The following is a 23,497-nucleotide window of genomic DNA, read 5'->3' as shown; positions in this document are numbered from 1 at the left end:
ACTGTTATTACATTAAATGACCAGTGTGTGTGTGTGTGTGTGTGTGCGTGTATCTTTAACTGTAATCACAACATCAAAGCGTGGGGTCGACCAATCAGAGCAGAGCAATCAACGGAATTAACAGCTGTGGAATCTTCTGGCAGAGTGAAAGCAGCCAGAGGTGGGCAGAGTGAAATTTCTGGCCTCGAACAGAAAGCATTTTTGGCAAAACCATAATACCTATCATTGATCCGAGTTCACTTTGAGCGTCCTGAGTTCTTCCTGAACCTCTACATATGTTTTTTTTTAAGAAAAATGAAAAAACAGCTTTGTTAGAGCGATCTAAAAAAACAGTTAAATCTCACTTTTTCCGAAATCTTCCTGCGTTTTTAATATGGGACCCAATGAGGCTGTTGGTGGTTTTGGTGGCGCATCTTTGCGTCGTACGCCCAAATTATAACTCTGACAGCTATACCAGAGGATTGTGAGTGAGAAGACAAATTTTCCTACATTTCTATGTATAAATTATTTCTGTAGAGTGGAATTTGCGGCCTGGAGTGCAGTTTTCAAATGTATTTTTTGACAGTTTTACCTCTCCCTCTACACTCTGAGCGATGACATCACACACTCTGACACGAACATTCCGTGCAATACACACCCATTATAATCTCAGAATTTCTCCAAAAATGATCATGGTCATTGAACAGGGATTGATAAAACACTATACGACTTACGTCGCGAAAAATTCATATTCCGTTGAGAAAAGTAATAGCACACCGATCCCGATCAAACCGCACGTTTTGATATATAATTTGTGCTGCAACTCTTCGAGTTGCAGGACTAGTAGCGGGACAAAATTGCGTCCGGAAGAGGAATAAGAAGAAATCCACAGTATAACAGTAGTGCTCAGGGCTTTGCCCCGAGCACTGGTCCCTACAGCTATTGCTGTATGGGACCAGTGCTCGGTGCGATTGCCCCGAGGCCCTAACTACTACTACTACTACTACTACTTCTACTGCGACTACTACTACTTTTACCACAACAACAACAACAACTACTACTACTACTTCTACTATGACAACTACTACTTTTACCACAACAACAACAACTACTACTACCAATAATGATATGTTAACACACTCATATGGTGACAATACCTTTTCCTGTAGCGTTTATACCTACACAAACACAAAGACTTGACTGATTTGACTGACTGTTTTAAGGAAAGGTTATTGTAGGAGGCAATACATATTTCTGCCCATTTATTATTTCTGTTTATTCTTTTTTTCATTATTTTAAAGTATTTCTTATTTCTATTTTTCTACTGTTATTATCCATCACACATTTACATATTTCTTATTTACATTTTTCCATGTAAGCTATATTGTTGTTGAATGTTAAGAAAATATTTTAAATACTTATTTCTTATTTTCTTGTAATTCCTGTGTTTTTATATTTTTATTCTAAAATGGCAGTGCTTGTAATGCAACCCAATTTCCCCCTTAATCATTATAATAAAACCATAAATCATAAACAGTACCCACATAATTAGAGTAGGATAATGTCCATATCTCTAATTCTAGGACATTAACTAAAAATACATAATGATATAAATAATATGCAATTTGAACTTTTAATAATAATAATAATAATAATAATAATAATAATAATAATAGCTTAAATTTATATAGCGCCTTTCCAAAAACCCAAGGACGGACAGCTTTAGTTACTTTACAAATTAAGATTTTTGCATTAAAGACGCAAATGTACATGCAGGCCGATACAGCAAAAGTTTCTTTTACATTATACATGTAACATCATCATTAAAGACTAAGATTAAAAACCAAATCAGAGCGTGAATCAGCTTATTCACTTTATTATAACAACATGAGGATTCCACATCATGTATAAAAGAGTGCATCTTAAAAAAGGATATGATCACAATAATCAACATTGAACAGGACACATGTAGAACATCAACAAAGAAGAACCTTTGTCTTGGTTTACTGCAAAAAGACGTTCAACATCTGAATTATGAACATTTAAAAACGCTTTAGGAAGAGTTATTGTTGATTATATATGGACTTGGGATACATCTGTATTCATACACCAGGAAGATATTATAAAATATTTTCAATTCAGTGTAAAACATTGTGTTTTTTTAAATGTATTTAACAAAACTCTTGATAAATACTGCATGTGTTTTTCCAGAGTGGAAATGGCTTCTGTTTCCAAACATAATACATGTCAGCTGGAGAAAGGGCTGATGGGAAGTGTAGGAATATTTACAGGGAAGTGTCAGACACATATGTGTTATTAAACGCTGAAATATTTGACACGTGATCTGATTAATGGCTTTGAATTATTGCAGAGTTGAGTGTTAATGAGCCCTGACACACTTAAAGGAAGAGATGACTAAAGCTGAGCAACACGGAGATAACAGTCTACAGCAGTGACTCTCAACCTGCTTTTAAGAGCCTTAAAGCAGCATATAAACCTTTAATAAATGCTCTATAACTCACTATAATGTAGCTATAAGCAGATATATGCACTTTTTAAGTGTTAATTACACTTTATGGTCTGGAAGACTGACAGAGATTTTCCTTAAATGAATAAAAATTGATTTTTCAGTATTAATTTTGGCAACAACCTTGTTTTTATCCTCACAGGAACACTGAACAGTTAAAGCACTCTTTGACGTTGACTCTTGAATGTGAATACAGTATTTTTGTCCTGTAGAAAAGGCGACTAAATCTGAATAATCCACAGACTGTACAAAAGAAGTGAAGAAGTGAATGCCTTAAAACCTGCATTCTGTCTCACGTCCAGCAGGGGGCAACTCCACTGGCTCCAGAAAGAAGTCTGACTGTATGGGAGTCTATGAGAAAATGAGTCTACTTCTGACCTGGTTTGTGACCTCAGTGAACGTTCTCATAATGAGTTTATGGTCTCAGTCAATAGTTTCTTCAAGTCTTCTTCAACATAACATGATGTTCATTTAGTAAATTATGGTCCCATTTAGAGTCCAACAGACGATAAAGTAAATAAATACTTGTCTTTGGGATTTTCGTGTTTGAACTTTGACCCTTTCTCAGTGTGTTTGAACTTTATTAAAGTTACTTGGAACATTTTGGTCGCCTAAAAATATATTTTTCAGTGTATGGTTGGACTAAAAGACAGTTTTACACCTTTTCGACCAACGCAAATCTAATTCTAGAGCTGCTGGTGCTGGTTCGCAGTTGGTTCAACTACATTGTCTCTTTACAAATGTTGCTCCTGGCTTTTAAAGCCTACACTGGCATCCAAACACGACTGGTCCAACACATTTGTGCTACTTAAGACTCTGATTATGTTCTTATTAACACTGAATGAAAGAAGTTATTAGAGGTGGGAAAAATCGATACAGCATAGTATCGTGATATTTTGTGTGTCATTATTATTTAGCGTCAGTATTTTAGGTATTTTTCTTCTGGAGGCCATAGCTGGCTCACTTTTAGGAATATACTGGTATCATATGAAACTAGAAGATGTAAGCAATTTATAGGTACCATGTGCGTCAGGATATCATATCGGGAAGTTGCTGCAAAGTTCGGCTATTTTTCTGTTTGATTCAGAATCACTGACAGCAGTGAAGCTTGTAGTTTGTGAAAGTTTGATAAAATGCTGCAGTTGTTGTCGTTCATACATGTTTGATATCAGTTCATTTCAGTTTGACTGAATACTTTGCTGGTCAGTCTGTGGGTTTGACTCTCATTGTGGACAAATAAAAAGACTGAAATGAGATGAATAGACTGAGAATTTTCTCACCATATCACGAAATGCTTAAAATCGCAATAATATCGTATTGTGACTCAAGTATCGGGATAAAACCGTATCGTGGGGCCGATACACTGATTCACACCTCTAGAGGTTAATGTTAGCAATCACACTGCAGTTGAATAAATCAAATAAAACGAATGGTACACTTTTTACTTGGTCTTGTTGGTCAGATAGCCCCGGCCCCAGCCCCTGATGTAAGCGGTTCTTGGTTGGAGACCAGCAGAGAGTTGGTGCTGCTCTGGAACCAGTTTTCCTGCAGAGAGCTGGTTCTTTGGCAGATGAACCTGGTTCAAGATTAGACATTGGTCTCAAAGGGGTATCTCAGAAGTTGGCTGCTCATTTTTTTCAGCGAAGTACGGTTTGTTTTAAGTCTACTTTTTCTCCAGACAAATTAAGAATCCCAATTAATAAAACTGAGTTATGGATCTTGCAAACCAAGCTAAGCTGGTGACTTAGTGTTTCTCTCAGCTCTCCTTTTCCAGATTCACCGTCCCATCCAAAAATGGTTACTAGCTGAAGCTCCAGAAACCAAGATGGCGACGGCCAAAATGCTAAAATATAGGCTTCAAACTCCACGAACCATCAGGTGGCGTCACTATGACGATGTCCGCTTTTTTTATACAGTCTCTGGAATAATCTGGTGAATATTTGTTTGAAATTTTTGGCTTATAAACGGGAGCACACGTGGATGGTGACGCTGGTTTAGTGAAAAACACCTGAGGAGAGTCGGCCGGACGCAAAAACTCACTCGGCTCTGCTTCAAGGTCAAAGGTCACATCATAGCTGCCCCAATATGTTCATGACAAAGCACCGACAGGACACGACATCTACAAATACATTCAACAAAACACATTAAACATTAAAAAACAAAAAAAGACACTTCTAGCCAATGTAGGAAGAGTATAAAAAAGAAAATCTGGTTTCAGATACAAGAAGGTATAAAACATCCACCAGGTGAGGCCGGAGGTCCCAGCACACTTCAGTCCTTTTATCTGTTTGTCCTCCTCTTCCTCTCACTCCTCTTCCTGTCCTTCAGTCGAGGAAGCGCTGGCAGGCTTTCTTCCAGCGACACGCCGTACACCACTGGTCTCTGTGCTCGATGCCGTAGACTTTACGACACTTCTTGGCCTCGCCACGAATCCTCCTGACGGACAGGAGAACACACATCAATAACTACTGTTGAATACCTGGTTTCAGAAGTGAAAATATTCTAAATATAACATACTTAAACCTATATTAATTCTCTGTAGCTGCCAGAAGTTAATAACACTTGTGATTTCACAGATCCGCATCAGTTTATCTGCCACAGAACTCTGATTTAACCCTCTGGTATCACTACGGACATTTTTGTCCAAATTTGTAATTTTTCACTTTTGTTTTGGCAATAATTTTGCCTGTGGTACTGCATTTGGCATGTTTTTTTAAAGAAGGTTTGATATATTTTGGAGTTCAAAATATTTTTTTTCTAATGTGTCTATAATACACTGTTAACAAATGTACTACCCTTTAAACACATTAAAGGACAAAAATCTCCACTTCCAAAAACCGCTATAAAAATATTACTGATATAAATATTCTTCTACTTTTTTGGGTTAAACATTTCCATCCACCTCAGTCCTGATCACAATTACCACATATTAATTTCTTTTCAGGATTTTCATCCTTTAAATGCCAGCTTGATTGCATAATGTCACTGTTTTTCAAAGAAAAAACAAACAAAAATGTAGTTATTTTCCATATAATTAATAATTTTTGGCGGGGGCATTTGTTTTTATCCCAGCCTTAGATATGTCAAAGATTAGCAGCAAAATTGATTTGATGCATTTTTAGTATTTTTTGTGTAGTGTCAGATTTAATATGTACTACCCTTTTATGGCCACCTGAGGGCAGACATGTCCACTTCCAAAAACTATTAAAACATTACTGATATATATATTTTTTCAACTTTTTTGGGGTTCAATCTTTCAAGCAACTTCAGTCCTGATCACAACTACCAAATTTCATCCCTTTAATGAAGTTTCCGGTTTCATGAACATTTTGTATCCTGCAGGGCTGGATGTGCTCCAAAATGCACCACTAATAGCTCACTGGATATCTGCATGTACAGTGCATAAGGAGAACATTTAAATTGATAAGATTTACAAAAACTAACATGGCTCCTGGCTATAAAGACATGCAAAGTGAAATTAGAGTTCACGATCTCTTTGTTATAATCACAGGGATTTGTGTGTCCTCTGCAGAGCTAAATTCACTACTTTGACTCCCAATACCACACAAAAATAAGGAGTGAGTACTGACCTGCTGGGGGCGCTCTGATGCTGCAGCCACTGCTCACCGACACTCACCGAACGCACCCGAAAGGCCAAACCCTGAAGAGACAAGAAGAAGAGGAGTTAGAGATAACAGAGCAGAGCTGTGTCAGGCATATTTTCACTTCTGTTTTTATTTTGAGAGCAGAAACAAACGTCGCTCCTCTCTTCTCCTCTGTCTGTCCCCTTCCCTGTCCCTATCCCTGTCCCAGCCCCTGCTGCTGTTTATGTCCTTTGTGTTTGTCTCTGCTGTAAAAACATTTTGTAGTTGCTGCTCTCTGCCTGCTGGTGGCAGCACGGCCCTGTGGCAGACTGATGGAAAATTTGACCACAAACCATCCAAGAGGGGATTTTCCTGCTGAATGAAAACCATCAGGGAGGAGCGCGCACAGACACACACACACACACACACACACACATACACAAACACTCTCTCTCTCTCTCTCCGCCCCCCTTCAGTGTAAAACCAGTTTTAACAGGCTTCTCTGGGCTGCTGGAGGAAATAAACAAAAGGCTGCTGTACAGGATCCAGACTGAGAGAAAAACAGAAGTGAATTGGAGAAGTGTGTGTGTTTGTGTGTGTGTGTGTGTGTGTGTGCAGGGGGTGAAGCTGGCATTCAGGGGGATGCACAGTAGTTGGTAAAAAAAAATCTAAAATCTAACCTAATATTCTCAGGGGAAGTCCAGAAGTCTCTGTAACCACCAAGTCATTGTGAAGCTGCATAGTTTCAGTCTGTCTGCCATGTGGCAATGTTTGTTTTGCAGCATTTTGCAGCATTTTGCAGCAGTCTGCAGAGTTTTCTGCTCAGCTGTCTCTGCAAAACACCGAGCTGCTGCAAGGTGAACAGCTGCATGTTGCAGAGCTTCTTATCAGCTGTTATTCTGTATTTCTCTTGTTAAAAAACAAAACTATGTCTTTGGTGCTGAGCAGGTGGTGTTCAGTGGTTCGTCAGGAACCAGCTGCTGCTGCTGCTGGAGACACAGAGAGCCGGAGGGGCGACGTGATATTTTGGACCAAAATGATTGCAAAGGAAACTTTCATTCTGCCGCCTGACGATTGAAAAGATTAATGTTTTAACTAAATGCATACTAAATGCATAGTTTATGCATACTATGCATAAACTTACATGATATATTTTTTTATATTATAATAAGGGATAACAGTTTTTATTGTTTTCATCAGATATGCCCTTTTTTCATGCACATGTGACTTTAGTGCAAAAAAAAAGTTTTATTATTGAGTAAAATGTTCAAAATAGGCATGTGACTTTCTTCCAAATAAAATAAATATTTAAAAAAACATTAGAAATAAATGCCAAATTATTGTTCATGAAGTATGTGGAAGTTTAAATATTAAAGATTGAATTTATTGATTGCTTATTTGATGAAATGATGAAACAGTTAAGTTATGGGCAAAAGGGTAATTAAAAAAATAATATTTGAATTAAATGAATGACATGCAATAAACAAACATTATATATATTTTATATTATAATAAGGGATAACTATTAATTCTTTTAAACTTATTAATATAAAGTTTTTAGTTATTTTAATCAGATATGCCCTTTTTTCATGTTTTATACAAGGTAAGGTGCACAAGTGACTTTAGTGCAAATAAGAAAAATAAAACATTTCAAAAAATGTTTTCTAATTATTGAGTATAATGTTCCAAATAGTCATGTGACTTTCTTTATCTCCTCATTTAAAAAAACAAACAAACATAAAAATAAATACAAAATAAATGCCAAAAGAGTGTTTATTAAGTATGTGGAAGTTTAAATATTAAGGATTGAATTTAAGGGGAAAAAAGTTTAGCATTTTTTTATTTTGGGTCTCCTGTAAAACTGAGACTGAAGAAGACAGGAAGAGACTTCAACCCTTTGTGTTTAATTAAAACAGAAACATTGATTGGATTTGACAGGACTCACCTGTCGGAGGCAGCTGGTGGGCGGAGCCATGAAGCGACTGGTGGGCGTGGTCGAAGCTGCTGGTGACGACACATGACTGAGAAGTGGAGCCTGAAAAAAATATACAAAATATTACAAACATATTTATACACTTAAATGTCATTTTTTATGTCAATACCAACAGAAGGGAACAGCAGCATCACTGGTGTCTGTAGCACAACTTTATATATGAAGGAAATATAAGTATTTATGCACTGAGTTAAATATATATTCAACTTTCTCCACGTTGCAATGTAGAAATAATTTCTCAGTTCATACATTAAATATGATTTAAACTTTGTTTCAGTGCAACAAAACAACACAGATGCTTAAGAATTGAGGAAATAATATTTGAAAGCTGAATATAGAGCAATTAGCCTACACAAAACATATTAAAAGGGTTAAAACATTTTTTTTCAAATAATATATTTTCAAATATTAAAAAAATAATAATTCACTAATTTTCATTATTATTATTATTATTATTATTATTATTATTATTAATAATAATAATAATAATAATAACAACAATAATATAATTTAGTGATCTTAAAATGTATTAAAAAATATAATAGTACATTTATGCACCCAATTAATAGAGAATATTCGCTGTCAATCAGTGGTGATAAGCCCCGCCCTACCTGGTAGGAGTGCTCTGATTGGACCTGCACGAAGCTGTAGGGGGAGGAGGGGGCGGAGCGACTGAGGGCGCTGCAGGCCGGAGGAGGAGGAGACGGAGGGGAGGGAGGGGGGGGGCTTGGGGGGGAGGAGGAGGAGGAGGAGGAGGAGGAGGGGGAGGCGGGGGCCGGGCTGCAGAGGAGCGGGTGAGGAGGAGGAGGAGGAGGAGGAGGAGGAGGAGGAGGAGGAGAAGTCTGCTGCCTCTGCTGCTCCCAGCGGTTCACCTCCGTGTAGTAAAAGTCCTCCTCGCTGCGGGAACAACGCTCGTGTTCCCCGCCGCGGCTGTCAGAGGTCAAAGGTCAGAGGTCAGAGGAGTTCAGTCAAATCATCAATTAGAACTTTTACATTTCATTATGAGACTGCTGGGTATATGAAACACAGATAAAATGTAAGAAATAACAAAATTAAAAGACGACAAAATATTAGCTTGGGCTGCAGCTTAAAGCATCACCTCTGATTAATCTCCTTATGTTCTATATTAATGAATTAATAGTTTGCTTTTCAAGACTTCAGAAAATAGTAAAAAAATATCACAATTTCTAACTTCCCAAAACCCAATTATGAGAAGCTTCTGCCATTATTTTATTATATCAGCTTTTTCATCAGCTTTTGAAAGTGAGTCAAACATCAACGACAAAGTAAAACACATCATTATTCCTCAGTATGTTAAAATAAATATCTCGTAATAAAGTGAAAATAAATAATTAACTAAAGAAATTAATTACTTGTTGCTAACTTAAAATACAATTAAATGTACATATATGTAAATATTAGTGTAGGCATTCATTTATTGATATCAAGTGATACAAATTGTTATTTCTGTTTTATTTGCAGTTTATTTATTTGCCTTTGTTATAATTCCTCTACTTATTTACCTTTCTTTTTTGATCTTCCCTTTTCATTTATTTATAAATTTTTAAATGCAATTATCTTATTTTAAATATATTTTAAATGTAGTTATTGATTTTTAAGATATATGTATTTATTTATATTCATATTTTAATGCAATCTTAAAATGTATAAATGAATAATTCACATTAATGTAATGATTTATTATATCTTATCATTCATTATTCTGTAGCTGTTTTTCATGAAGCAGAGCACTGAGTCTCACCACAGGTGGGTGGTCCTGATGTGGCGTTTGATCCCCACCACAGTGGTCAGCAGCTTCCCGCAGCTCGGCCACAGACACCGGTACGCCGCCTTCACCGAGTTCTGCCAGAGGAAACACTTGTTAGGAAACACTCGTTAGCTCACGTCTGTGTTTTTATTCTCCTACGACCGACGACGTTAAACCTGCTCACCCTGCGTTTCCGCGGTGCCGGTTCGTCGAACAGCACCTGCTCCATCTCCATGTCCAGGCCCTCCTCGGGGGGCGTGGCCAGGCCGCTGTCCTGCTCCGCCATCGGTGGAGAGGGGGCGGGGCTTCCGTTGCCGTGGCCGACGCTCCAGTAGCCGCTGCTGCCACTGTCGCTGTTACTGCTGCCACAGTCCATCGGAGGAGCTGAGACACAGAGAGCGGGAATATTCAGAAGATTCAAGACACGATCAAGACTTAAAGAGTGTTTTTGTGATCAGACTCGAGTCCCACAGCCCTGCCATGTGTCATTTCAGTAATTTTTTTAATTGCTTTGTGTGTGATTTAAACATAACATAAGATGGAAAAATCAATCTGTCAACCCCTTTGGTGGCATTTTTCTTGTTTTTTTGCTAACTATTGAGGCAAAACCAGGCGGCAATCTCCGTGCCTGAGCATGGAAGCCACCAGGAAGTGCATAAAGCCTGCAATTCACCGAAAATTCCAATAGGGGGTGCTAAGTTTGGCTGCAAAAGAAATCTGCCCATTCATTTCAGTGCTAAATTTGAAAACTTCTCACTTGATTTATTACCTCAGAAAAAATTTTCAGGGACAACATTATGGTCTCAATCGCTAGTAAAAAATCTTCTTCAAGACAATTTGATGTCAATAGTTCTAATAATGGCCCCATTTAGAAGAAAATAGAAGATAAAGAATCGTATGATTTGGGGCGTGGCTACCTTTGATTGACAGGTCACTGACAAGGCGAGCCGTCACCAGGAGAGAAGCAGAGCGTATCCACGGCAACGTGTCAATAAAGTTATATATAACGTTATATAGATAGAAAAGAGGACGTTTAGCGGTTTGGTCTCATAACTTTGACCCTTTCACACTATATTTTCACTTAATGACAGTTTATTTGAACGTTTTGTTCAGTAAAATGTCTTGTTCAGCGTTTGGTTGGACTAACAGACACTCCAAGGAGTCGCTGCTCAGTTTTCTGAGGTAAGAAAGATACATTTTGTTTTTGTTTTTTTGCTAGCCAAAACTAACATCCCAGTTAATGCTCCAGTTAATGCTAACATGAATTAGCAGCGGCTTCTCTCAGTCGGGTTGCCGGTGTAGAGATGCGTGTAGTCAGTGTCGTCAGATGCCTCGCGCTCCGCCACAGTCCAATTATGGTCTGCTCCGCGTATCGGAAACATGATGGCGACGCAAGATGGCGACGAGTGTAACGCTGAACTCGAGGCTTCCAACGGGCAGTCCACAAACCAATGGGTGACGTCACGGTGACTACGTCCATTATTTATATACAGTCTATGGGCAAAACATCTAAAGCGCCCCCTGGTGGTGGGCTGCAGTACAGGTTATAAGCCCCGCCCCCTCCATGTTATGGATGTATTTGTTTATATTAATATTTTAATGCAATTTTTTTATTTTAAATATATTTTAAATGTAGTTATTGATTTTTAAAATATAAGTAACTATTTATATTAATATTCCAATGCAATTACCTTATTTTAAATATATTTTGAATTTAATTATTTTTTAAATGTATGTATTTATTTATATTAATATTTAAATTCAATTATCTTATTTTAAAAATATATTTTAAATTTAGTTTGGGATGTTTGGGCGGGACCTCGACCCCGCGGCTCCTCTCTCCGTCTCTACTAGGGCTGCAAGATTCTGGGAATTTTCAAAGTTGGGAACGTTCCATGGGAATTAACAGGAATTTCTGGGAATAAATAATTTCATGTTTTTGCTGTTCATTGAAAGAAATGATTGCATTAAACTTGATAAAGCTCCATTTACAAATAAATCTGTTGAAATGTTGCCATGTTTTTTCGATTTTGAATATTTCTAAAATTCCCCAGCTTAACTTCCAAAGGAAAGTTTCTGGAAATTTATTCAAAATTGGAATTGGAAATGTTCCACCCCTTCTGCTACCCAAATCACTCCTGCTCAGACTCTGGCTTCATGTGACGCCACCAGAACAAGATAAAAAACGCCTGTATCCGGATAACCTCAGGACAGGTTGAGCTTTTCACTCTTCATTTGTTAATAATTTTGGCTGTGTTCATGCATTTGGCATGAATTTTGTCCAGATTGTGTATTTTTATTTGCTCTTGTTTCCAGCTCAGCTCCTGCACTAAGGCTAAAATACACTGTGGAAAAACAATAGTTGAGCCATTGAAACCCATTCAAAGTGTATTTTTGATCTCACTTACGTTAAAACATCATACATGCATTAAAACTGGGAGTCAATCTGGGCTTTGGCCTTGGTATTGATCATTTTAACTATTTTCCACCAGACTGCATAATTTTGCCCATATCAAGCATATAGAGAAAAAACATGTGATTTATACGTACGCACATTCCACACACACAAGCATGAACTGTTTCAAATACATCTAAACATGGGTCATCTGAATCACATCAAAGATAAGACATGACAAACTTAAATTAAAAAAAATAGTGTATCAATAATTATGTCAGATGTAAAGGCAAAAAAACAGTACAATGAAAGTGGAATATAATATTGTATATCATTTTTATAGCTTGCTTTTAAAGAGCACATTTTATGTACTAAGCGGTAAGTGTGAGTATTTGACACACAAAAAATAATAATGCAACAAATTCAGAGTTGCTGCTGATTAACAAGTTCCAGGCTGCAATAATTCAACTATTTTTTTTACTTTGCATGTAGTATATTGAAAATAATGCATATTTTCTGTGTTTTCATCTAAAACATGGTCGTATGACACATGCGCAGAAGTAACTGAGTGTGTGTGTGTGTGTGTGTGTGTGTATGTGTGTGTGTGTGTGTGTGTGTGTTTTTTGTGTGTGTGACTGTGTGTGTGTGTGTGTGTGTGTGTGTGTGTTTTACTTTGCATGTAGTATATGGAAAATAATTCATATTTTCTGTTTTTTCATCTAAAAACATGGTGGTGTTATGACACAAACCTGGCATTTAAAGGGTTAAAATAGCTTAACATCAATTAGTGTTTGATATCAATAAATAGGTCAGATGTAGGTGAAAAACAAGTATAATATTTTTTATAGCTTACTTTTAAAGAGCATGTTTTATGCACTAAGCAGTACAAGTGTGCATTAAGTTTGAACAGACCTGAGGGTTAAGGCCTAGATGTTTTTGTTTACAGTTTGTTGTTGTTGTGGTACCTTTGGGCTCGGGGTGGGCTGGGCCGTGCAGCAGAGGGCTGCAGGACAGACTGCTGAGCACCATCGCCGCCATCAGCTCGTCCATGTCCACCTCCTCAGGGCTCCTCTTACTGTAGGACCAGACCAGTCAGTTAGAGTTATTTACTGTAAATCATAAAGAAATAAAGGAGCCGGAGACTATGTCTGACCTTCTGGGGACGTCGATGTAGGAGGAGACAGATCTGCTGCAGGACGGAGCCACGGAGGGACGAGGCGAAGACCAGACGGGAGCCTCGCTCTGCAGGAGCTCCAGCTGATCCACCACAGCCACAGACTCGCCTCCACACTGGAAATACACCTGAGAGAGAAAAAACAAGCTCTGTGATAGGCTGACACAGATGTCAATCAATCACAGCAAACTGTCCCTCAACTTGTTTTTGTCTGACTGTGTTTTGCAGCCAAGTTTCCCCCACCACTCTTTAAAGAACTGAGACATGATGCTTGGATTTTCTGTCCTTTTTCTAAAATAACCATTTATTTACAGAATGTGAGCACTTTAAGTTCAACCCTTTAAATCCCAATGAGCTGTTTCTTTTCACATTTTCCCACTGTTATATATACATATATATGAATCCTGCCGATCTGTGGAATCAGCACAATCAGAACAACTCAAACATGTCTTTGTGCAGAAAAATACAGTTAGAATGACATAAATCAGAAAAAAGGTGAAATTCTATGATAAATTATTTTTTAGAAAAACTGTAAAAAATTGAATTTATACATGAACACTTTTCTAAGTGGCCACAAGTGTCAGGATTTTTGCAAAAAAAGACACAAAATGACTAAAAGGACATAAATTACCAAAAACATGAAAAAAAGACAAAAAAGCTGCTGAAGAAGCTGCAAAAAGACAAAACAAATTACAAAAAAAGTCGCAAAATTACAAAAAAACATGTTTCTTCATATATTGAAGTATTGTCATGTTCCCAGCCTATCCTGTCCTCTCCTCTCTGCTCTGTGTAAACAGATTTTCAGTGAATATTTGTCACGTGACCGTTGGTCTCAGCAGAATCAATCATGCCTTCACAGTGTCTCCGAGGAGCAGAATTTAATGTTTTAACAGGATCTGGTTAGTTTTGGTCACTTTTTATAACTGAAACGTTTGTAGCTGATGATAATGTCTGTTTTTACAGTTTCTCTCTATGATAATTCGATGTTTGGCGATTTCCTAAAGAAAACAGTGGTTTCAGTCCTGCCTGCAGGTTTGTGTGTTTAAACAGTGTTCTTTAATTTGTCTTGGAGCTTGTTTCCTGCTCTCACCTTCAGCCCGGGATGACCTCTGACCCTGCTGGCGGCCTGCTGTCCTGCTGCCGTCTCAGCCGTCTCCTGACCCGTCGGAGCACCCGGTGGAGGGCAGGTGGCATTTACCACCAGCGCCCCGAGAGGAGAGCGCTTTCCCAGACGAGTCTTTGGTAACATGTCTGTCTGAAGGGGAGACAGCGACACAGAGAATCCTTTTACAGGACAGAACAACTAAAGAAGATACGTTTCTGTTTCTGTCAGTAAAATAATAATAATTACTATACAGAAACTGAGCAGCAAGCTGGGAGACGATCAGATCTGCTCTATGTTTCACAGATCTGAGTGAAATCACAGTGACTCACACTCAGAGTCATTTACAGTCAGAGAGAGAGAGAGTGTGTGTGTGTGTGTGTGTGTGTGTGTGTGTGTGTGTGTGTGTGTGTGTGTGTCTGATTTAACCAGTGGAACAGATGGTTTAACTGTTTAACTGTTTCTATAACATTGCATCTGTTAACACGGATAATTATTACAACACCTTCATTACTAAACTGTGTCACAGTGGCAACATGATGAAACACACACACACACACACACACACACACACACACACACACACACACACACACCCACACACACACACACACACACACACACACACACACACCACACACACACACACCACACACACAAACACACACACTGCCCCCCCCCCCCCCCCCCCCCCCCCATTCAAGGCTTCCTGTTAATCAGTGACTCAGAGTTACACTGAAAACACGTACAGTAAAATTGCAATACTGTCAAAGATTTCACCACAAGCATCAGTTATTTATGACTTCTTGCAGATGTAAAAAAGTTTATTTTATTTAAGTTGTTGTCAGTTCCACTAAAGACAAATTTTTTTTTTACCAGTTGTGGAAAAATCACACATTAGGTGTTTATTTTACTACTTTTTGCCTATTTGTGTCTGTAGATGTAGAAGTCAGCAGATTCACATTTTCTTTCACATTAATTGTCATTTTAATCAAATAAATTATTTTTTATAAAAAATAGAATAAAATGGAATTTCTATAGAAACACTTTTCCAAGTGCCCACAACTGTCACAAAAGTTGTAAAAGATGCAAAATGACAAAAAAATGTTTTATCCACATATTGTACATATTGAAGTAGTCATGTTTTTTATGCACTTTCATACATTAAGAAAACAAAATAAAGTTTCCCCTAAAAACATTAAGAGTCAATAACAATGAACATTTAGCAAACTGTAAATAAATCATGATTTTTAATATCCATAAGGTGCATTTTAATAAGACTTAATGAAAGAAATAACTGGGAAAGTTTTATGGTGATATCTATTCATCTCCAACGTCTCCCCTGGTTTCATTTTAATATCTGACATCAGAAGTTATCTGATGTTTCACTAAAGAGAGAAGTTAGAAAATATAAAAACAGATTTTTGAATCATAAATCACTTTCTTCTTCTCTCATTAATCATGTGACTGTGACCCCTCAGATCGACCTGGTGACCCTCTGCAATGGCCCGACCCTTCTGTTGGCAACCATTGAGATAAACTAACAATAACAAGCAGATCTGTCTCCACCTGCAGCAGCAAACAGCAACAATATGCACTGATGCATCAACATCAACCGTCTCATAATCTCACATAATGCCTCACAATATCACAGCCACTGATTCTCTGCAAAAACATGAACTTTAAATTGTAATTCTACTCCTGAAAGCAGATGTTTACTTTACTTTTGCATTGTTTTTGGTTCATTTAATACTTTGTGTGTGTTGTTACTGATTGTTAATTTATTTGGTGGAATGTAACTAAGTACATTTACTCAAGTACTGTACTTAAGTACAATTTTAAGGTACTTGTACTTTACTTGAGTATTTCCATTTTATGTAACTATGTACTTCTACCTCACTACATTTAGAGGCAAATATTATACGTTTTACTGCACTACATTTAGCTTTACTTTTTCAGGTCGAGATTTAACAAAAAAACATAACACATTTAAATTTTTGATTAATTAAACCACATGCAAGTATAGTAAGAAGTTAAAATTAGCCCTATCTTGACAACAGTAAATTAAAACTTACATAAATGCATCAAAAATAACAATACAATAATATGTTTGGACAATCTGAGTGGGTTCAGTCTGCATAGGGAATACTTTTACTTTTGATACTTTAAGTAGATGTTGATGCTGATACTTTTGTACTTTTACTTCAGTACGTTTTGAACGCAGGACTTTTACTTGTAGTGGAGTAATTTCACAGCGTAGTATTAGTACTTTTACTAAGTTAGAGTTCTAAATACTTCTTCCACAACTGGTTAATTTGTTTTAAATGTCAGGTGCACGTCATTTTGCACAACTGAAGACACATTCATGTCAGTTTGGAGCTTGCTGTGTCTGACAGTGAGTCAAAAACATTAAATAACACAACAATAATTTAAATAAAAACACCCAAACTGAGTCAAACAGCAGCCATAAACATAGACAAACACTTTAACCTGGGGATTTTTACAGTGTGCAGACATTTAAATGTAAATAAATGCATACATAAATAACTGTACGAACACACCCCTCAGTCTGTTTGCAGCTCTGGACCAATCAGATTAAACCTGAGCAGAGTTCACACCCTCCACAATAAGAGCCCTGAATGAACACAACAACAGCGACTCCCTCATCAATGACTTCTACAGGCTGAGGTCTAAACTTACACATGTCTCCACTTTAAAGCTCTGAACTCCACTTTATCTCAAAATTCTTCACACTGTTTACCAGATGAAAGAAGAACACAGCAGCACTAAACAACAACAGGCAGACAGAAGTTTGTCCTGCAGCTGTTAAACGCTGAACTGAAAACACAAAGTGAAGCAGCAGAGAGGAGAAGAGACGTGAAGGAGCACATTTTCTTTGTGAACTTCAGCAGCTCAGTGTTCACTCACAGCACCAACCAGTAGAGAGAGAAACCAGTAAAGAGTTTCCACACACACACACACACACACACACAGAGAAAGAGAGAGAGAGAGAGAGAGAGAGAGAGAGAGAGGTTTAAACAGCAGCTGTCACTTACCTGCAGAGGCACAACAGCAACAACAACAACAACAACAACAACAACACTTCCAGGAGGTATGAGTGTATCCACTGCTGCTCAATGAGAACTGAGAGTGTGTGCTGCTGCAGGCTGCAGCCAGTCTCAACACCTTCAGGCAGGGAGGAGGGACACAAAACACGGTTTGGAACGGAGCGGAGCTTTTATTTCTCAGGGTTGCATCAACCCAAATTACATAAATTAAATTAAATTAAATTAAATTAAATTAAATTAAATTAAATTAAATTAACATGTCACAAAAAATTAATTACAAGATTAAATTTGTAAATATTGAAAAGATTATGAGAATAAACTCGAATGAATTATGAGAATAAAATGATTAAATGTTAGAATCAAATATTTATATTTATGTAATTTGTGTATATATACACAATATAATTTATATTTACTTTAATCTCGTATTTAATTTTTTTTCTAAACGTGGCCCTAATACTCGAACATACAAGATCAGTTAGTTTAATTTAATTATTAATTATTAAGTATATATATGTATACACACACATATATATATATATATATATATATATATATATATATATATATATATATATATTGTTTGTTCATGTGGATCATATATATATCAAGAAACATCAAGAAACAATACATACATGTTACTACATAACAGGAAAATTCTGTGGAACTTAAAACAGTTAAAAATAGTTTTAAAACTAATTTCAAACAACATAACCTGACAGGTGGACGGATTATGTTTAGGAGCTATATATACAATATGACAACAGAAATACAGGAAAGGACGTCTGAATAAATGGACAAAATCAAGAAAAATTAAGGAAAACATGCAAAACAATTAAGAAATGTCAATAAAAAATAAACAAATACAAAATCATAAGCAAGAGAAGCAATAAAAACAGTAAAAATGTGATTAAATCAATGTCAAATAAAAGCAAATCTTTAAAAGTAATAAAATAAAAAATAAAATAACAATGTCACTGATTCTGTTAGCCTGATACCAAGACATGAGGCATAATTAATACAGAAAATAATCCAAAAATTGTTGTCCTGGAGGTTGAACAGCAGAAAGAAATGCTGGTGTAAATTCTGTACAGCTGAATTAAACATGTGCACAGATAAAACAATTTTTAAAAAATCCTATGAGCTTTATTAATAAGCAGGTTAATAAAGTGCACGTTTCTTTTTCAGATTTGTCAGATATAAAACACTGAATCCTACATTTCCCATAGTGCACCTGGTCTCAGTCTGAGCAGAGAGGTTCTTTAAATGTTAAAACTAACTGTAGAAACCTGAAACACGTATCTCTGCTCCCTGCAGGACTCCGGACCGGACCAGTTGAGCCGCGCCGGGTTTTCCCAGCAGCCCTTGCGATGGCTCTCCAGCCTCGTAGTAAACAACAAAACCACGTGGGGAGGAGCTGGACGCTGATTGGCGGAGCTCAGCCGTGCAGTAACACACCCCACTGAAGGTCTGTTGTTTACTGACTTTCTGCACTCAAACAGAGAGAGAACACTGTAGTACAATAACACTGCACTGCTTATAATATTCATACTGTGAGTTATTTTAATACATCTGCACGTTTGTATTCACCAGTTTTATATTAACAATAAAGAAAAATCAGCTGCAGGAATAAATGCATACAGTTCTGCATACAGTACTATGAACAGATTCCTGTAATACTGTGCTGTACTTCATTGCAGTAAGTCTGAAATCCTGCTGCTGATGTTTACAACCATTAATGCACAGAAATGCAACAAGCAGAACAGACATTTGGTGTAAGACTTTTTTTTTGCAAATACCATCAAATTATTCGGATTATATAAATTATATAGAAATACTATACTAAGTACCAGCTAAATGAAGGTTTTTGACCAGTTTTTGGTCGTTCAATGTTCATGTTTCTGCAGCTTTTGTGATGTTTCACAGTAGTTCTGCATGTAGTGTTACTGCAGTACTGTGTGTAGTTGTACTGTGTGTAACAGCTTGTAGGCGGAGAGCAATCCCTCCGTCATTACATAACCCAGCCTGTGTGTGTGTGTGTGCGTGTGTGTCTGCACGTAGCAGCAGTAAAGAGCTGCAGCCTGCTGTGCGCTACGTGCACACAGCCGAGCCTCCCGCGTTTAAAGGAACATCCCGCCTCCTTCAGTCTGACCTACTTCATCTGAACACGTGCTGCTGCTGCTGCTGCTATTAGATCAAACTTTAACAATCTGTTACAGGAGCAAGACACTGACAATAAAGATAAATCTAAGAGTGAATCAGAAAGTTATTAGTACAAATTTAACTTTTTTTTTATTGTTAGAAAAACATTCTTTGTTGTGTGCATCACTACATATTTCACACCAAGGCCGGCTCTACGCTGGGGCAAGAGGGGGCCGAGCCCACTTAAATAAATGTCTTGCCCCCTCAAATCAAAATTTTAGAAGTTTAGAAAGGACATTTTAATATACTCACAAAATTAATATACAATACAATTTGACAAAATTATCTGCAGTAGCGGAAAAAAATAGCCGAAAAAGGGATACAAGATACACAATTGTTGGTTGAAATCTGGATGAAAGATGTTTTATTTTATTTTTATTTTTCAGTGCTTTACATACACATTAAAACACCAAGACACAATTGAAAATAGTAAAAACAGTCAATTAAAACAGGGAAATAGAAATAGAAATAGAAATAAGATAAAATAAGATACAGCAGGATAAGAAAATAGATAAAATAATAAAAAACATTAGTCAGACATTGCGTAGTTAAAAAGTAAGGGCAGTAGAGTACAGCAGATAAGTGTTAAAGTTAAGAGTACGCTGCAGTGAACAATAGTGTTTTTAGTCCTGATTTAAAGGAGCTGACCATTTGGGCAGACCTCAGATCTACAGGTAGTTTGTTCCACAGATGAGGAGCATAATATCTGAAAGCTGCCTCACCCCGCTTAGTTCTTGTTCTTGGGACACGCAACAAGCCAGTTCCAGATGACCTCAGGGGTCTGGATGCTTCATAGAGAGGTAGCAGATCAAGCATGTAACATGATGCCCCCTTCACATTTCTGACTGCCCACTCATATATGCCTGCCTACCGGTCCTGTATCACACTGATGTCTAACACTAAGTTTTAGTTTTCTGCAAAAAAAGTTCAGCAAATATTCATGTTGTAATTGAGGATGATGAAATGAGGACTTTCTACTGAAGCCCTGAGAGGTCAGTGAATGAAAAAACTCAGGTGATCAGTTTCCTCAACTGGAAGACAAAACCTGTCGCACAACATTTTTAGGAAACATGTCGTTCAACACAAAAAAACAGCAGAAACATTCACAAGTGAAGGAAATCAGGTCACTTTTGAGAAATGATCCTGACCAAAAAAAACCCAGATTTGTTTTCACTTCCGTACCTTTGTTATTTTGCAACTTTTTCTTGTCAGATGTTTATCGACCTGGACTCTTGAACTCATTGTATGTTTGCAACAAAATAAAAGCAGCATGCATGAATTTTAAATGAGCCACAAGGCATCCTGGGAAATGTATTCCACCTGTTGGTGGTATTACAGCATGATAGATTTAAAACAGCCAAACAGATGATGAAGATGCATATTTATTTTTACACTAAATGCTGCACAATATGTTTGCAAAAAGTTATTTAGTTTATATGCTGCACAAAGAAAGATCTGAAATCTGAAATGAAAAACTTATTAACTGAACATCAGGATTTGTTTCCTCATGAACACTATAACTTTTTCCTGTTCTCATCAGAAGAGAAGACAGAGAACTTTTTCCGGGTTTAAGAGTTGATTAGTTGTGAAAATAAACAGTTTTCTTGTTCTGATGCAAATACAATATTAGAATATCTCCCCCTGCACAGTGAATAATCTGTTGTTGTTGTTGTTGTTGTTGTTGTTGTTGTTGTTGTTTAATCCAGATTAAATGAATAATGAGCCTCAGTGTGAATCTATAGACAGGATTAGCTGCTGTCTGTCCATCTGGAGGAGACAGTTAGAGTTAGTGCACCTGAGACCTGCTGCACCTTGGACCTGCTGCACCTGAGACCTGCTGCACTTGAGACCAGGGACCTGCTGTACCTGAGACCTGCTGCACCTGAGAGCAGAGAACTGCTGCACCTGAGACCTGCTGCACCTGAGAGCAGAGATCTGCTGCACCTGAGACCTGCTGCACCTGAGACCTGCTGCACCTGAGACTTACTGCACCTGAGAGCAGAGACCTGCTGCACCTGAGAGCAGAGACCTGCAGTACCTGAGACCTGCTGCACCTGGGAGCAGAGACCTGCTGCACCTGAGACCTGCTGCACCTGAGAGCAGAGACCTGCTGCACCTGAGACCTGCTGCACCTGAGAGCAGAGACCTGCAGTACCTGAGACCTGCTGCACCTGAGACCTGCTGCACCTGAGACCTACTGCACCTGAGAGCAGAGACCTGCTGCACCTGAGACCTGCTGCACCTGAGAGCAGAGACCTGCAGTACCTGAGACCTGCTGCACCTGGGAGCAGAGACCTGCTGCACCTGAGACCTGCTGCACTTGAGACCAGGGACCTGCTGCACCTGCACAAACGTCGCCCACTTGACATCTGAACTTCCAGCATTTACATAATATATTTTATTTTACAAACTATTCTTTATAACATCTAACAAGAAGTTTCTAGCCTTAACCTTATAGAAGTAGTTTTAGACCTTTAACTAAATGTAACCACTTTGTTTTCAGCGAGCGACCTTTAATGAGCTGACTTTTCTTTTTAAACACAACTAACCAGGAACATTTTCTTCCCTGTGGTCTGAAAACTGCCGACACATGATGATTCTGTCGTCTGGTGACGTTGGAAAATGATGGAATGTTGAACTTTCCACCAACAGCTGAGAGACGTGCTGAACGTGCCAACACTCTGCTGAAACGTGCTGACTCACAACACACACACACACACACACACACACACACACACACACACACACACATACACACACACATACACACTGTCGGTTACTTCTGCGCGTCATCAGCTCATGACTCAGCGACATCAGCTGAACTGATTCATCATCAATTCCTAAATGATGCAACTTTTTTCTCTGGTTACTTTCCACCGTCACAAACCTGCTGCAGAAAAAGATGCTTAAATGAAACCAAAACTGAACTGAAATACTTTTATTCTTCTGTTTGTTCAGTATAATATTCATAATATAAAATAATATAAGATTATTCACAGGTTAAGAGATGCTTCTAAGTTTTATAACCTACTGTGACCTTTTGTTTGTTCCATTTAATACACAAAGTGTTTAAAAGTTCTATTTAGTTCTATTCTAGTTCTATTTGATTCATGAACAGTTTGCAGAATGTTCCCTCAGTATGTTCACAATAAATCACGTTTCTTTCCTTGCACTGCACTCTGATTTCGGCACCTGGTTTGCATGTTTGGTGTCATAATTTCATGTTAAAAGGACTTAATTTAGTTTTTTGCTGACATATTAAATGAAATCTCAGCACAGAAACAGTGTGCAGACACGTTAATTAATTCTCAGTAAGATGCAGAAGATTTGTTTCTTTTATTAGTTTTAATTTTGAATCTCCTCATTTTGAATCTCCTCCCCTAAAAGGTGTCTGATCAGTGCAATGCCGCAACACGTCTTACGTAAATAAAGATAACAGTCAGCGAGATATGCCCTAGATACACACACACACACACACACACACACACACAGACAAACACACACGCTTCTTGCTTTTATAGATAGATACATTTTTTTTGTCTTCAATAAATGTAAGCCATAATTATATTATTATAATTTGAAGAAATTAAATAAATGAAGACATGGAATGTTTCATTCTGTGTGATATGGATCTATATAATGTGTTATTTCCACTTTTTTAATTGAATTACTTACATAAATAAACTTTTCTATGATATTCTAATT

The 23,497-nt window shown here is 37.5% G+C and overlaps 1 protein-coding gene across 1 annotated transcript; it reads right to left on the bottom strand.

Moving 5' to 3' along the window:
* Positions 1-1,838: 1,838 nt before the first annotated feature.
* Positions 1,839-17,667, bottom strand: znf395a (zinc finger protein 395a). Its single transcript, XM_059358212.1, has 10 exons — positions 17,579-17,667; positions 14,511-14,675; positions 13,400-13,548; positions 13,212-13,321; positions 10,036-10,235; positions 9,846-9,946; positions 8,695-9,013; positions 8,036-8,125; positions 6,097-6,167; positions 1,839-4,942 (listed from the first exon to the last, which is right to left on the bottom strand). Exons 2-10 carry the CDS (start codon positions 14,667-14,669, stop codon positions 4,831-4,833), a joined length of 1,311 nt encoding a protein of 436 aa, XP_059214195.1. The 5' UTR covers positions 14,670-14,675; positions 17,579-17,667; the 3' UTR covers positions 1,839-4,830.
* Positions 17,668-23,497: the final 5,830 nt, after the last annotated feature.

The sequence above is a fragment of the Centropristis striata genome, chromosome 2 (assembly GCF_030273125.1).
Source record: "Centropristis striata isolate RG_2023a ecotype Rhode Island chromosome 2, C.striata_1.0, whole genome shotgun sequence".
NCBI lineage: Eukaryota > Metazoa > Chordata > Actinopteri > Perciformes > Serranidae > Centropristis > Centropristis striata.
This window is presented reverse-complemented; position numbering and strand designations above follow the sequence as displayed.

Bases quoted from the DNA above. Each gene is read 5' to 3' on its own strand.
- znf395a (XM_059358212.1), bottom strand. From the start codon at position 14,669: ATGTTACCAAAGACTCGTCTGGGAAAGCGCTCTCCTCTCGGGGCGCTG. The intron at 10,236-13,211 runs GTACCACAACAA...TCTGTGTCTCAG, and splicing joins AGCCCACCCCGAGCCCAAAG to CTCCTCCGATGGACTGTGGC. The intron at 4,943-6,096 runs GTCAGTACTCAC...CCTGTCCGTCAG, and splicing joins CATCAGAGCGCCCCCAGCAG to GAGGATTCGTGGCGAGGCCA.